General features: G+C 51.9%; 1 protein-coding gene across 1 annotated transcript; it reads right to left on the bottom strand.

Moving 5' to 3' along the window:
• Positions 1-208: 208 nt before the first annotated feature.
• On the bottom strand, positions 209-6,761 carry LOC100901392 (nuclear receptor subfamily 2 group E member 1-like). The gene is made up of 7 exons (XM_018638677.1): positions 6,605-6,761; positions 6,107-6,188; positions 3,321-3,497; positions 2,998-3,199; positions 1,152-1,322; positions 708-936; positions 209-480 (listed from the first exon to the last, which is right to left on the bottom strand). The coding sequence occupies exons 1-7, from the start codon at positions 6,759-6,761 to the stop codon at positions 209-211; spliced, it is 1,290 nt and encodes a 429-aa protein (XP_018494193.1).
• Between the last annotated feature and the right edge of the window lie 9,297 nt (positions 6,762-16,058).

Below are 16,058 nucleotides of genomic sequence, written 5' to 3'. Positions count from 1 at the left end.
GGATACACAATGAGCTTCCCGGCTACATGCCCTCCATGGGAATAGATTTTGTGAACCTCTCGCAGAATCTCACCTCTATTGCTTCGCGGTCGGAATGGCTCAAGAGCTTTTGTCGTGAAGCTCATTACGCATCGTCCTGCTTGAACGATCCAACGGAATCGTCGGCGACTTAGCCGATGTAAACCCCTCGACGGGCTGCCGGATCATTTCAGAAACTTCCCTTGTACATGTCACAGAGGAGTCTCTCGATGGCGGCGTCTCCGATCGTTTTCCGGAAGAAAAGGTCCTGAATGAACTCTCGAGAGACGGTTCTAAGCAGCGGGACCATATCGAGAGCAGAGTCCGCCCTCCGAATTTGATTTGGATAAGTACGAATATCGTGGGATTGCAAGGTTCGTTTGACATCCTCTAGATGGCGCTGCACGGCTTGCACCTCGTGAAGTCTCCGCGTCGAAACGCTGAGCGGGGAGGCGCGAAGAGCTGAAGGCGGAGACGAACTTGGTGTTGGTACACTTGCTGAAAGTTTCCCGGATGTATCAGCGGTCGGCTTTCATGACATTCGAAGGACGGTTCGTACCGATCGAGTTTCTTTCGCTTCGCGTTGGGAATCTCGTTTTAAGGAGGAAGTGTCCCTCGAGAGCGAATTCTCCCACCTATCTATCAATTCGTGGTTTCGAATAAATCGATATGAGGGAATTGATACTCACTGCTCGGCGGACTGAAGAGGGTCACGGTCTTCAGCAGGAGGCACTCCGTGTCATCGAGAGCCTGTTGCCGCAATTGCGTTTGTACAGAAATCATTTCGTTGATTTCTTGAGGCGTCCATTTGTCTTTTGTTGTGTCCGGGAGTAGCATCATCGCGCTCCGGAGGCATAGCCCCATCTGAGTGGCGGTGATTAAGAAGAGTTCGCTCCACGACGACTCCAGAAGGAACAGCTTGAAGAACGTAACCTCAATAATGAGCGCTGAGCTATGTCGAATCACAAGCGATATGACAATGATATATCATATCTTCGACGTTCGCGACAAGCTTCCCGTATGTTCCCTTGTTAATGTCACCAGTCAGGACAGACCGGCGGTTTCATAAATAGAAACTCGTTCACGAGACATTCACCAACGGTCAAGACATGAGTATATCTGAGGGTAATTACCTGATCAGAAAGTGGCAGTGAGCTCAGCTGAGTGAGCGTCTTGAGGTAGCTGACGTTCAGGAATAAAATGTGAGCGGCAAGTTCACAGAGGGCTTGACCCGTCAGGACCGGAGGTCTGGACAGAGTCACGGGTGGGGGCGTCATAACAGGCAGCGAGATCGGCGCAGGCAGCTGATTTCGAGACAAAAGAAAGAAGAGAAGAATTTACGAGGGGGAACAATTAGGCGGATGAAGAAGAATTCAGCATACCACCTTCAGGAATGCATTCATGTATACCTATGCAGCATGAGTGTATGTACGTATGCAATGTTTACTCAAAAGCTGTCTCAGTTCAGATCGCAGATTGGAGATAGCCCCCGCTCGAACGACTCGGCCAACTCAACACGGTTCAACCCCAGTCACTTCACGAAGAACGAATGCTTTTCTTCAGCCCGTTGAATGCCGCTTCAAGCCCTCGATAATCTTTTTCTGTCGCCACAACAACACATCTCTCTGTTCGCGGTTTTCATGCTGCTGCTGAGGGCATGCTCGTTTGCTCTCATTGTTGGGGGATGAACGGCGATCGGAACGATGGATGGATTGGTCGTCAGATGATGATCGCCGGCAGAGTGTGAAACTCTTCAAAGACTTTCGCAGCTGCGCTCCTGTTGCGACTTGCGACGGAACCCGCTCGTTTCCTGAACTCCCGGGATTCTCTCGAGTCTCGGTAGCATTTCAAAACGATTGGAAGATGCTCGGAAAGATTCATTGGATGATGATTGTTCCTCGAAATTTTTTCCCGCGTTTTTTCCGGTCGAGCAGTCTACGGCTGTTCGTCAGTCGCATCACGCCTTCAGATCGGCAGCTTCGAACTCGAGTCATCCACCCGTCGTTCATGAGGAGGGGAACTCTTCTATAGTGCTGGCCGAGGACGAGTCCGGTGCAAAGTTTTTCTAACGACCGACCCGACTGACCGGCCGGGCTGCTGAGCGACTGACAAGGTCCCTGGTCGACCGGAGCTTCACCCCTGAAGCGTCAAATAGCGAGCATGCAGCTCGTACAAAGCATCCGGAGTGCCGACTAGAGCGAGCATGAAAAAACAGGAGAATAATGCCCACCTTGAGCTCAAGAGCTTTCGAACTCGCTTCTGGGCCGACAAGCGGACAAATTATTTCCTCAAACTTCACGCTGCGGCGAAAATCTCAATGGTTGAACAAATATCGGCACGAATCCGAGAGATTCGCAGCTCTCCGTCGAGATAAATTTCTACGATCGGCATTCGGAAGAGAATCATAATTTTTCATTCGTGAGGTATCAGGTTAACAGAGCGGAAGCTCATAGTCGGGAACAGATACAAGTATTTCACGTCATTCCACCGGGAGGTAGGAGCGTGTAGCTTGTGCCCGACTGATAAGGACACCATCTGTTCCGCGGTGACTCTGAATGCCGAAGACCTCCGCGGAGCCGCCGAAGCAGTGAAGCTGAAGTTCACACAACGCATATCGAACAGATGCATCTCGGCCACGCTTGGCTGCTGATAGCGTTGCAATGGGAACCGATGGAGAGACTAAGTATCATCGGGAGGATCATCGGATATGTTTCGAAGCATTAAGTCACTCAAAAGTCTATCGGACACGAATCTCTATTCTGTTCGAGATCCGGCCTTGCGAATTCGTTCGGCCCTGCCGAGCGTAGAGACTCCGCAGTCAAAAATGCAGTCAGAAGACTACTTCCTCTGATCATAACAGAACCGACCCCAGCAGCTCTGGGGTTTCTCCCCGGTATTCGACGCGCGAACAATTCTCTAGGAATCTGCCAAACCGAAATAGCTGGAGAGGATTTCCTCAAAACGATCGGCGCTACTCACTCTCGCCAGTTGCATAATGAGAGGGAAGGGCGTCGTAGGATATGCTTGCTTGACATCGGGTGAAAGATGCTCCTGCATAGGCAGCGAAAGCGGCAATGACGATACTGCGCCGTCGTTCCTGTTCGGAGGCATATACTCTGCGGCCATGACCTCTTTCAGATACATGGCCGCCTGTCTCCTCAAAGTCGAATTCCTCGGACCCCTGCGAAACGAAAAAAAATTATGGTCGCTTCTTTCAGTCGGAGTCCCAACCTGAAAGCTCATCGACACATCCCGCGATTCCCGTCTTCCGGATACGGATTGAGATCTCGGTGCTCGCTCACCTCTCGTGTTGCACAGCTTCTCGGTTCATGCCCGCCTCGAGACACTTCCTCAGTCTGCAGGCTCTGCATTGGTTGCGGTGCGTTTTATCCACAGGACACTGATTGGCCTGAGTTCCGCGGCCTTTGCAGATATAGTGTCTATTCCGTCGGATGGACCTCTTGAAGAAGCCCGCGCATCTGTAATTAAGCGGCCTAGGTTAATCACGCACGTAAAATGTAGAAGCATAGGTAGCTCCTGACCTGGGGAGCGGTAGCTAGGAGCGTCTCGACTTTGTTATTCTAAGTTGTACCCTTCGTCGATGACGACACCTGGTGCTCAGAGTTTCGCATTTGACGAAATCCAGGAGACAGTGAGAACTTCCTCATGGAGCACTTCAGCCCAAGTTCTGCGCCTTCTGTCGACACCGGAGCCTACGGGGTGACTTTGTGCCGCAGACTGATTGAGTGACTCTCCGCCTGACTATGTGCCTGCCGGACTTCTCAACGATCACAAAGCTCTCCGATACCTCGAGCAGCGAGGCATAATGGACCGCGATCGCTTCGGACGAAATGCTTATGCGGAACTCGGTACGGAGAGATCTGAGACAAATTCCTGCGCAATACAGCTCCGACGGAGTCGACCGAAATACGCTCGACGGAAGAGTTGCGAGTCGCGACCGGTAGCTTATTTGGATTGCCCGATCATTAGAGCATAGTGTTTTGGAGCAGTTGTTGCCGCGGGCTGGAGACTTCAAGAGACTGGGCCTTTTTCTCCTAAATCGATTCGAATTCGTCGGATCGCACGAGTCGCCCAGATGTAGCGCTGAAGCACGCTCGCGGCTGGAGCTCGTCCAGCCAGGAGAGTGTCGCAACATCGGGGAGCTTGCACCCCAATCCAGCCGATGGCTCTCTGGCCACTGATGGAGCTCTCGTCTCTGAGCTCTCTCTCTGTCAGCGGCTGAACGGAATCAGTTTCGAGCGATTATCATGCATCCCGAGATCCCGGACGCCGCGGCGTCCGGAAAGAGCCTCATCTAAACGGCATTTAGACTCGGCCGCTTGGCCGGCTGGCGAGCTCGCTGACCGGCTTTGAGAATGCGTCCGACCCGAGAGGCGACCGACGCGACGATTGTTTCTCGAATAATTTATTCATCGATCCTATATAGGCGCGTTTTTTCCTCCAATGAATTGATGCCCTAACCCGAGGAGCTTCCGAGCTGGGGAGACGATCTCAGATCCGAACCAGGAGAAGTCGTCGAGTCGGCGTCAGGAGACGGATGAATCGATCCACCTCACGACGATCCCTTACGCTTATTGAAGCATGCACGAAGGTTTCCAGGTAAAAGCCGCTCCGAGAGAATCGACGGCGAAAACTCAGCTGCCCGTCCTCGGGTTTCACAAAAGAAAATCGATTTTTTCTTCCAGTCCGATGTCGAAGTTTCTTATCATTCTGAACAATGACCGAGCGAGCGAGCGAGCGAGGAAGCGACGCAGAACTGCCACTCAGGAAATCTTTCCGAGCTGTGCGCGTCTTTGACACCGAGAGACTCTGTCATGAATTAAACACAACTCCAGCATTCAATTGAAAGACCTCTTTCATTTCCTTCCCCCAACGTTCGTCGTCCCTGTCGTGTTCCCCTCCAGCTCCTCTCCTGACCCCGCGCATTGAGATGCGGGAGGGGGGGAGGAGGGGGTCTGTCTCTAAATGGGAAGCTTTGTATGCCCGCCACAGCACTTAGCAGCTATAGCGAGAAGTTGAATAGGCTCGATCGCCGTGGATAAAGAGCAAGCCGTCAGCTTGCTGGGCAGACAACCAGCCAGCTCGGCAGTCAGCCAGCCAGGCAGGCAAGCAACAAGGCGCTAATGGACTGTTCTTTCCAACCAGCTGACATCGATCTCGCCACGGTCACTGGAGACGCTGGCGCGGTTTGGTTTCCGCCAAGGCTTCGAAGGGAGAAGGTTCGTCCGCATGCCGCTCCGCAGTAACTGAGTGAGAACTTGATTTCCGACCGCGAGGTTTCGGACCCAGGTCGATGGGTCTCTCTGACTTTGCTTCCGCTAACCGAGAACTTTATTTCAGTTTCGCGCACGGGCGAGTTTCGTACAACCTGACGTCTCCGGGAGGAGACGCATCCGGAGAGAATTCGCCAACGAATTACGAATCGGAACCCGGAGTAACGGTTGATTGCTGAATTGGATTGAAGGCTTGAAACGATGATGGTAAGGTCACTTTGCTCGAGATCTGTCGAGTGCGCAAAGCCAGTTCGAAAGACTATGCTAGGGTACTCGAACGAGGGGTATTTCAGATTGATGTTCTTCGAAAACGACTGCTCCTAACCCGCGCCTCGCCAATCAGGATCGTGCGAGGTGAGGTGGTAGGTACCTATCGTGCGCGACGCGAGTACGCTCTTCTAGCCAGGGTGCCGACTCGGACGGCTGGCTGTCGGCATGGCCGGCTTAGGTGTCGCTCGGTCGATCTACTTTCAGCATGCATGCCCACTTACAGACACTTATTATCGAGAGAAAAACTTCAAGTGTTCTTGGCGAAATCCTGTTTTGTAGCGAGTCGAATGCTATCGCAACAGAAGTTCAACCTCTTCAAACTGCCTAGCGAGGATCGATCACGCAGCAGTCAGTCCCTCGTCGAACAAAGCGACTCTGAGGCGTCAACATCTCTGAGCGTCCAAGTATGAGCGGGTATTTAGGAGGAGCCCCAGTCTCTTCGCTTTCTCTCCTTGATCTTTCGCAGTTGCCAAGAGTCCGGCTCGACTCATTGAACAACTTCCGCGCATGCAGTTTCCACGTACCCGTCGCAAGCGTAGATGCCGTAGTGTTTTCCGGAGGAGTGATCGAAGCAGACCTTGCACGGGATATCCAAGAGTATCCGACCTGAAAGGCAGATTGAAGTCTTAGGATCGAGTCATGAACCTGATCGTGATTTTCTCAGGAGCTGATCCGTAAGCTTCTGATTCCGATGTAGAGGCGGATGATTCGTACGTTGATGATAATCACGGAGTTCGGTGAATCGAGAATCTCTACTTCTGCCGGCGGCTTCGCAATCGGCTATTGAGTGGTACGTATGCGAGAAATGCTGTCAGGCTCTGAGTGGCTGGTGGATTGTTCGTGGAAATGTTGAAGAATTTGATTTTCGATTTCTGTCACAAGCTCATGTGGCGAAATATATCGTTTTTGAACTTGTCAATATATCCAGCGCTCAATCTTTCATATTTATTTGTCACGCCGAACTTGCTTGTACGAGACTCACGGAATTTTTTACATGCATAACGCTGCTCCGACAAGCTCACGAATGTGGTCCTTCCGCGCAGAACTTTCGAAATACAGCGGAGGAAGCTCCCCATCTCCCATCGAGAGGGTAATTTCATCGTCACTTCTAGCACAATTCGGAGCTTTGGCCCAATGTAGGCCTTGCTTAGCATCTTCGCGGAAGTCGAGAGGATCCATCCCGAAAGATCATACGGTAAGTCCGGATGGATCTAATATGCAATTTGTGTGAAGCCCAGAATAAATACATTCCCCCGACACCGTTGTTGTGTTGCGGGGACGAATGCTTACAAGCGTCTATCGACTCCGCATAACCCCTTGGCGTTTGTTTGTTTGCTCGTTGGCTGTCTATTTGACGTTCGGAAAATTGTACATTTGAAACCGTGGCACCCAATCAGTGTGACGAGGGTTACGAATTGGCCTTCTGCAGAAAGCAAGCAACAATTGAGACTAGCGAGGCGTGATTCCGTTATATGACAAACGTCAACCGTAGGCAAACGTGACTCGATCAGAGCTGATGCCACATGTTGGCGACAAGCCGACTCTCGCTGAAAGAACAAAAACTCCGTGTCTCCGGTCCGACGGCGCTTCATCTGGCGCTCTGCGCACGGATAGCGAACGCTCTCAAGTCGACGTCTCGTTGTCAGGGTTGATCTTATGTCGAGCCCTCGGACGCTTTGCATGGCATTGCCGACCGAATCTTCTCCCGGTAGCAATCGTGCCAAGTACGGACGGCATGCGGGGGCTGGAACGACTCTCAAATCCTAACGTTCTCGGTGTCCTCCCTCCCTCTCTCGATCGTTTTCTTCCCCCCGACGCGTACGGTCATGAGTCATGACACCGTATTTCGAACGTCGACGATCTCGTGGTCGACGAAACGCGAATGGTTCCGATTGGATGCTGTCCCACGTATATGTATTTGTACTGCACGGTTTGCCGAGTGAGCGCGCTAGAAGTCGAGCTGAACGAGAGCTCGACGGAGACACGGCGAGAAACGAGAGAAAAACAGAGAATCTCGGCGACCCGATTGGAACGGATCCCCACCGCGGTCAGAGTCACGACTTCATAAATATGCGGCACATCAAAGGAGTTAATGTACTTGACGTCGTCAGATCCAACGGCTTTTCTACTCCATCCGCGTAAATAAATACATTCACGATGTCGCCGATCGATTCGATGACACTAAGAACGAGTAGACCGCAGTGTTGACTGAATTTTCCTCCAGTCGTGTTCATTCCGGCAAATCGGGAAGAATTGGGGAATCACTCCTCTCACGGCCGCTCGGTCTCGTGCCGAATGAATTAATCATTTCATTATCCATAAGAGCAGGAATTCGTAGAGAGGGGAAGTCCTCGACGGGCTTTCTTGTGTCTCAAGGTTGATGTTTTTTTGTCCCTTGACATGGTCGAGAAAAGCTCTGCCTGGACGAAAATCATTCGACGAATAGCTCCAATTTTATCTGACATTAGCGTAAATCACTTTGAATGCGACGCTTGAGGCCGAGCGACTGACGGGCGGAGTTGAGTGCTTCGAGCGTAACGAACGTGAGTGGCTCGTGGGAAATTTCGTTTCGGGAGCCAGAGCGCACGCAGCGCACTCTGCTCGCTGTCGATCGGGGTAATCCTGGGAGTGAGATGAGGGCAGAGGAAAGAGACCTGGTGGCATGGCAGTGATTCTGAACGTGACCGCAGCCTGATGTGACTAAGCCTTACTGACCATAAGAGTCGCAACTCGGTTTCCGCTCTTTCGATTGAGCTTGAATGCAGAATCAATGAGCTTGATTTCTGTCGGATCTGGGACGGAGCTTGTTCGACCAGCGATACTATCATGGAGAGCCGATATGACGTTGATTCGATTTTTAAATCTGTGATTCCAGCCAGACCGCGAGGTGGCTATCTTGTTCAGGACATGGATGAAGGAACAAAAGTCATGGTACGACGCGGAGTCTAGAGTCTGAAGAACATCGAGAGGCATCCTGTAGCCTACAGCCTCCAAGTTCAATATTCTTCACGATTTCAGGTCTCTCTTTTAGGAGATGGCCTGAAGGCGTTCAGGCGCCGCGCCTCGGATACATCCGGGCCCAGAACAACGTCCGACTTCGACTCCGGGGACGGGGAAGCTCGCCCCCGCCCGATGACTCTGGCTTTGCTTGCGACTTGCGACTCCTCGGCAGCTGTAACTTCCGAAGGACGAATGCCAGCTCCTGAAGAAGGAATCTTGCCGCGACGAGTCTGTCCCCAATTAGCCCGGGAGAGCAAAGCCAACGCGACTCATGAGTTTAGCACCACACTCGATTGAGATACTTCGAGTGACAAGGATCGCATATTGCTGCCTGGGCTCAGACAATGTGTGAATAAGTGTTTCTTGATTATGATCGGATCAAGAGAACATATGAGTTAATAACTCGAATGCCAGTGCTTTGACTCACCCGCCGAGCCACCCCCTCAGCCAGTGACAGTGTGAAGCAGTCATCCACCGCATCCATCCAAGCGAGCGGGTATGTATCGAAATCCGAGCTCGCAAGTTGAATCCGTCGACGAAGCGTTTGACAAGGCGCTTGAGCGAATGCTCCAGCTATTTGGTCAAATTGCTCCGCCGCCGCTCCCCACCGGGTCGCTCCGCATACCTACATTCGTTGCTTTGATTCCGTTCGGAATATTTAATTGTCACCATCATATATTAACACTATTCACAGCTCCCGCGCCTCCTCAAAGGAAACACAAGCCTGGGTCGCACGGAACACACGACTGGGTCTTTATGTGAGTATGGCTAAACTTTCGCAGAATCAACGCTCCCACGGAATCTCTGCACCTTCCCCATGCGGCTCGTAGTCCCGAAACTGCCCCACGTAAACTCGAATTTCACATGAGCGTGACAAACTGACGGGAGTCGATTTAGATCTTAATTTTGGGGAGAAACATCGATCGATTCGGGATTCGGGAATGAGCAGCAACGCGCTTAGCGGCGATCGTGGCAGTGCTTCCCCTGGAGGGGCGCGCGGAGCCGGGGGATCATCTTCGGAGAACGAGCTACACTGACATCATTACGAGAACTGTCATCGTGGAAATTCTGTCCGCAGACTCCGTCACAACGGATCAATGACTGTTTTGGAGGAAACTCACTTGACGTGGTTTGTTGCTGAGGTTGTGATGGTGGAGGCTTATTACGTTCCATTGCAGAGACGACAGTCGGTTGGAACAGGAGCCTCGATGAAGACATTTTTCTCCGATACTTCACAGAAGGGGCCAGATTTGCTTGCGACCAGAGCAGCACCGTATCTCTACGGGAGAACTTAGCACGAGATCATCGATATCCGAGAATATCGTCGATGTCGATCCAAGAAGTCGAACAGTTTCCGCGGTTGCGGCGCGAGACACTGTCCTGCTCCGTTACGTATTCTCGCAGCGAATCCTCTTCGCTAGAATTGCGCGCACTCAAGCGACAGAAGCGTAGGGTTATTCTACCTTCTGTCTGCCATCAAGTCAACTGGTCCGCAGAGTGTTCAGTCGCTATCTCTGCTGCCAGTGGCGATGAATGACTGACTGACTGACTGTCTGGCTAGCTGGCTCACAAGTAATCTGAAGTCACTGAGTGTGCCGTGATCGGACGAACGAACGAGCCACCGACCGACCGACCGATCGGGAGAACGAGCCAGTGCTAGGAAAGCTCAAGGAACTGAGAGCAAGGACCGCCTCGTCCTCCGCTAGCGCCGCCTCTCCCAGAGCACCAATGGGAGCCGTCCTTCGTGATGTCGGATGCTCATTTGACGATGGTGAGCGAAGCGGCGATGACTGCGACGACGACTGCAACAACGAACGCTAACCTCTGCGTTCCCAACACTTTGCTTGGCTCGTAGAGGTTTGCAGCAGATTTGGCGATTCCTAAAGTAGCGAGCTTGATGTGTAGCTACCAACTGCCGTCTATGTGATGATGGTGGTGATGACAATGATGATGGCGGCGGCGGCAGCGGCGGCGGCGAGGACTACGATTAGTCGTTTTGCTAGGAGGGGGATATGAGGGACTATAGGGGGTCGTTTCGGATCATTGCGGAGCAGATCAACGAAGAGCGCGACGACAACAACGACAGATTCAGGCTTTATCGCTCCTCCAGAGCGCTAGGAGTTCTTTGCGATAACTTCGTAGCGCCTTCGAATGACGAGCACTACTGTTGTGAGGGGGTTAAAACAAAATTCAGTTCTAATTCCCCGAAAGATGGCCTCCGCTTAATTCGCGTCAGAAAGCGACGCGGGACCTCAGAGCAGAATGCCTTCCGTGGAATATTTCCATTCGAGGATAGAATTTAAGAAGTGATTCGCACGTCGGCTCGGAAGGTGGGGGAGCTGAGGATTTGGAATCTTCCGCACCATCCGGCAAGGCCTGGAACGCGGGCTTCGATTATCGTATCTCACTATTCCTTGCGATTTCTGGCGCTTGCTGCTCCTTTGATCCGAGGTGCACCGACCACTCTTGTGCACTGCACTCCGGATCGAGGTTTGTCACCGCTTTGAAATGTCGCCAAAGAACATGCGATACCGCTCGCTGCCGGATCAAACTTCCCAACTTCTACAAAGAGTGTGAGAGAAAACAGGAGTGAGCAAGCGAGCGGGCGAGCGAGCGTTGAAGACAGACCGACACCCGATCTGCTGATCAAATGAGATACGCCTCTTGCAAGGCTACTTTCGGCAAGTTTTTGTAACGAGCAGTCATCCAGCCACCACCAGTCATTCCTACATCCACCCATTTATTCATCCATCCATCCATGCCGATCCATCCACCCATGCATCAATTTATTCATCAGCAAGCCATCCAGCAGCGAATTGGGTAAGCAGCAATGAGTTCGATGCAGAGCTCGAGTCGACATTATGTTCGACAACGCACGCGTCGCCACACTCTTCCCTCGTCTTGCTCGTTTGCTCGATCAAGCGCTGACACCACCAATGAATCCACAGTAAACCTCGCCATTCGGAAGCCTCGTGCTCGGCATAGACAGATCTAGGTACATTCACACCTATGAAATCGGTGATCGGATGCGATCGAATGAGGTTCGATATCGTGAATGATTTCAATGTCTCGTGCCTGGGAATCGAACGTAACTTTTCGAATTGCAAGCGGTCCATCTTCCAGCGTGTTTCGCGACGCCACGAAAGCTCTGACATTCCGGTATGCGGAATTCGGCACAATCCACAACGGTTGCAAATTACCGCCGTCTATAATCTAGGAAGTAATCCCGGAAGCCTTACTCGGCCTCTTCGTAGAGATCTGGCAATCGCACTCGTTGATTCAGAAACTCCAAGCAAGAATCTCCTCCCACATCACGAGTGACCAAGTCGTCTTCCATGCACATACCTGAATAGACTTGGCTCATGTCTGCAGGTTAATTACGGGTCATATACGAGCTCTACCCGGACTTGTCTCCGCTTCGGTGGATTCACCGCGGATAGTATGACTTGTGTCTTCGAGCTTTGTATTCCTGAATCTCACGCTCGAATATCTTGTGAGGCGGAGGACCGATCCCCGCCAGTAGAGGGATACGCTGCAATATTCCTCTCCATCGATGTCGGCTGAAACTCTAGCTTGAAATTAGGCTTCGAATTTCGCGAAAGCCGCAAACTTGACGAGTCTATCTTGTCCCAGGAGGGTCTTATCTTCGCAACTGTTGCGTTGGCCATGCGCTTTTTGAATTCGAGGTCTGTCCGGGAGGGTAGCGATATGGAAGATTGGTGGCGAACAGATTCGAGGGTGCCGTCGCATCGATAATAATCCGCTCCGAGGATGTTGATTGTTGCATGAATAAATTGATGAAAAAATTGGTAGATCCAGCGATAGATGGAACTCTTCACTGCCTTATCTCAAGCTCTCATCGGGGGTAATTCCACCGAGAAGCTAGTTGTTCACCCTCTGTGTCATTCTCCGGCTGCTGCGAAAAAAAGAGCAAGGTGTCGAATGGCATCGTCGGGGACTCTTCGATTGGACCATAAGCATTCCCGTGTCATGAAGGAATTTGCGGGCTATTCTGTGGTTTGAGATAATATTGACGATTCCGTCGATATTCTCAGGTTTGACTTCCGTCTCGAGAATGATGCAAAATGAGCGTCGAGATTCTTACCCAGGCAGTTATGTACATTTTCCGATCGAAGGAGCTCCGCTGTGCCGAAAAAGATAGCTCAGTGCATCAATTCAGGAAAACCCGAACCCATCGAGCCGAACCAGTTTTCCATGACGCGAAAGGGGCTCGGATCTCCGACTCGAGAGTGGTTCCGCTGCGCATTCGGATCCGATCTACCGTCAAAGGCGCTCATGGGAGACCCCTCGAGCAATGCCAAAAGGTCTCGTATGGGCGAGTGTATTTCATACGCAAAGAATCTTTTTTTACCCTACTGTCCGATCGCTGTAGCCCTCCTCCCCCGATAATATCGCTGCCGGTGCAGAAAAATATTATCGCTGATTCTCGTCCTACGCTATTGCGTTCGCTGAAAAGTAGGAGCAGGGGTCCAATCTGACGAAAGGGACTCATTTATACGTTTCGAGCGAGTGCAGCACTTCAAGCTTACCTCTTGAAGGGAGCGCCATTTGTTTCATGCTCGTGAGTACGTTCATGACCACTCGACTCTTAAGACGGCCATATTGACCCTATCACGGATTCGTACGCAAATTGCCGCTTTTCTTAGAACACTGCGTACTTCCCGTCCGATCCCGGTCCCGAGAGCCTGCCATACTTGGAATCACCTCTCACTTCGCTCGTCAGAAACTGTCGGAACCAGGAGAAATGGGTTCGATTTGGAAATATTTCCAGTCTCTCACGCGCGATGTTCCAGTGTTGGGCCCATCGGAGCGGGATCTACGGAGAGTCTTCTGGGGCGAGAGTCAGTCTCTCTAAGGCGAAGTTCTTACCGACGGAGTTTTCAGCAAAGAAGTGCCAGGGCGCTGAAAACGGGAAAACGAGGTCAGTCTCCTGAAGGCGGGAGTCTCTCATACACGAGTTTCATGGGTGGCGTCGATTATATCTTTCGTTTTTGGGGATTCTGGTACATTACCGAAGATGTAAGCGAATTCGACAGCGAAGGTCGTGGGTGTTTCCAGCGATTCAGAAGAATTTTAAGAGTCCAGGCCAATCCTATCTGTAGAGGAAGAGTGGCCAAACTCAATGTGAGGAGATCGCGCTCCTGGAGAGCGCACGCAACGGTTTTGCGGGAAAATCACTAAGCTTAGTAAGCTCAATCCTCACGCACGCTGTCACTCAATCGGAGGCAGCGTCGTAGATCCTCGGTGCGGAATCAAGTATATGGCATTGCGCGGGATTCCTTGCTTCCGCCCTGCTGATTATTTCACCGAGTTGCTGGACAGAGGAAGCGGTTGGAGAGAGCTTATTTCTCCACGGGATTCATGAGGTGGTAAGAGGCGGAAGCATGCAAGCTTCCGGGCCAGTGATACCCATTAGCCGCGTCAAGTTCATAAGTTGCGGTGCAAGTTCTCAGTAGCGACAAGCTCGCCGATTGTGCGCCTCTTCAGAGCCCCAGAGTCAGGAGTTGAAAGATCCGATTCTCGCTTCGTCAGAAATTCGTTCGACTCCAGCAAGCGCTCAGGCAATTCAAATTTTGTGACGGTCAGAGTTTTAGGTTAACATTTAAGAGAGTGATAGTCGGCCACATCGGATGGCGGGCTGGCGGACCGGCGGGCTTGCTTGCTTGCTTGCTCGCTATCAGGGTCCTCGAATTTCACGCCGATTCAGCGAGCGAGATTAACGACTAAAGACCGGTGAGAGTGTGGATTGTTGAAGGCTCCGAAGCAGCGATCTCAGCGATCTTGCCTCGAATGTATTGTGCGTCGAAGAAGGCGATTCTTTAGCCTGTGCACGGCTTTGAGCGAGCGGGTGAGTGCCGTAACGTGTGGCTTGTGATGCGATCGGTACACGTGCGAAGATCAAAGATGTAGCTCGGTGAGAGTAGATCCCCGCGCATCGGCTACGTATTTGTGCACATCTCAGAAAGAGGTATGCATAAGCCTTTCTGCCTTCTCCTCAGCCGCGATAGTCGCAGGCTGAGCAGGCGGCGAGAGGCATAAAGATTACATCGACCAGATATGAAACACAAAGATGAAAAAGGGGAGAAACTGCTCAAAATCCGTGTTATCGCTTGAAGCTCGAGGGGTCACAGGTATGTCTCATTATTGAAGCTACTCGGCTTGCTAATCGCCATAAAGTTCCAATCTCGAACGTGTTGTTGTGCGGGTAACGCGACGGGCTTTTGTTCCGTCTCGCAAACAGCTCGACTCAATAAAAAAAAATCGCGTGCTCGTCCCCGATTCCGCGGGTAATCTCTGAATCTTCATTCCCCAGTCTTTCTTGGGTGGGCACTTTTTTACAGTCTTCATATTGCATGCCTGTTTCGAGGAGGCTGTAGTGTTAGGCTTCCCGAGCGAAGATCACCGTCGTGCGCTCCGGTTGGCGAAGTCAGCTGAAATGCTGAGGCTCCAAGCTCGCGTTCGACTATCGGACGAAGACTTCTGTCATAATGTTGGACACTCCGGCGAAAGATCTCGACCAATCGCGCCGCGCTCGCTTCTCAACGACGACCTCGACGACTTCATCGTGCCAGAAGAAAAGCAGCCTCGGTGTCGGCGGGCGGGCGCGGCGGCGGCGGAGATCGGTGGTGAAGAGCGATTTAGCGCTGCACCAAGAGCAGAGCTGACGGCGATGAAACGACCCTTTTTGCTTTTTTTGATTCTTCTCCGAGGAATGCCTTCGACTACTTTGTTGGCTGCTGAAAGCTCCTTATAGACACCAACGCGGCGAGCAGGTAGGCCGATCGGCCGCCCGGCAGGTCGATCAGCCAACCAAGCGGCCGACGGGCAAGGCTTCACAAGCAGCGCCGCTAACCGGGTGGGCCCATGCGTAATCACCTGAAGCTTCGCCATAAGTCGAGTCTCACACATGAATGCTTACGGCGAGATCTAATTCTGAACGACTTGTCAGTTTCCGGAAAAGCGCTCTCCTTCACGCATCATGGACTCTTCTCTGTCGGAGATCCCGCGAAATGAGACGGAGATAATCCGGCTAGTTGATTCGAAGCTTGCTTGTTCATTAACGAGCGTTGAAAGCGCAATCATCGATGCGTAACGAGAGACCCGAGTCAAAATGGATACGGGGCGATAGTGACTCGGGTATCCGCTAGGAATCCGCACCCGTGCCAGTACTAATCATCATCGATCATTGCATCACACATCGTCATCTAGGTAACGGCAAGCGTGCTGCGAAGATGAGCGTCCATGCGCTCATGACTCTCAGAGTAGAAACTTGTGATCTTGATTCAGGCCTCTGTTTCACGTGTTCAAGGACCTGAGCGTATTGCGTCGGACGACGACGCGATCTCCCCAATTGGGTGATCGTACTCGCGAGCGAATCGGCATCAGACAGTGCGTTCCACATCGTCGGATATTAGAAGCAAGGAGTTAGTCGTCTGATCTGGCGAATCAAAAAGA

Source organism: Galendromus occidentalis, unplaced genomic scaffold (genome assembly GCF_000255335.2).
Source record: "Galendromus occidentalis unplaced genomic scaffold, Mocc_1.1 scf7180000077128, whole genome shotgun sequence".
NCBI lineage: Eukaryota > Metazoa > Arthropoda > Arachnida > Mesostigmata > Phytoseiidae > Galendromus > Galendromus occidentalis.
Note: the sequence above shows the minus strand (reverse complement) of the source record. Positions and strands in the feature narration are given on the sequence as shown.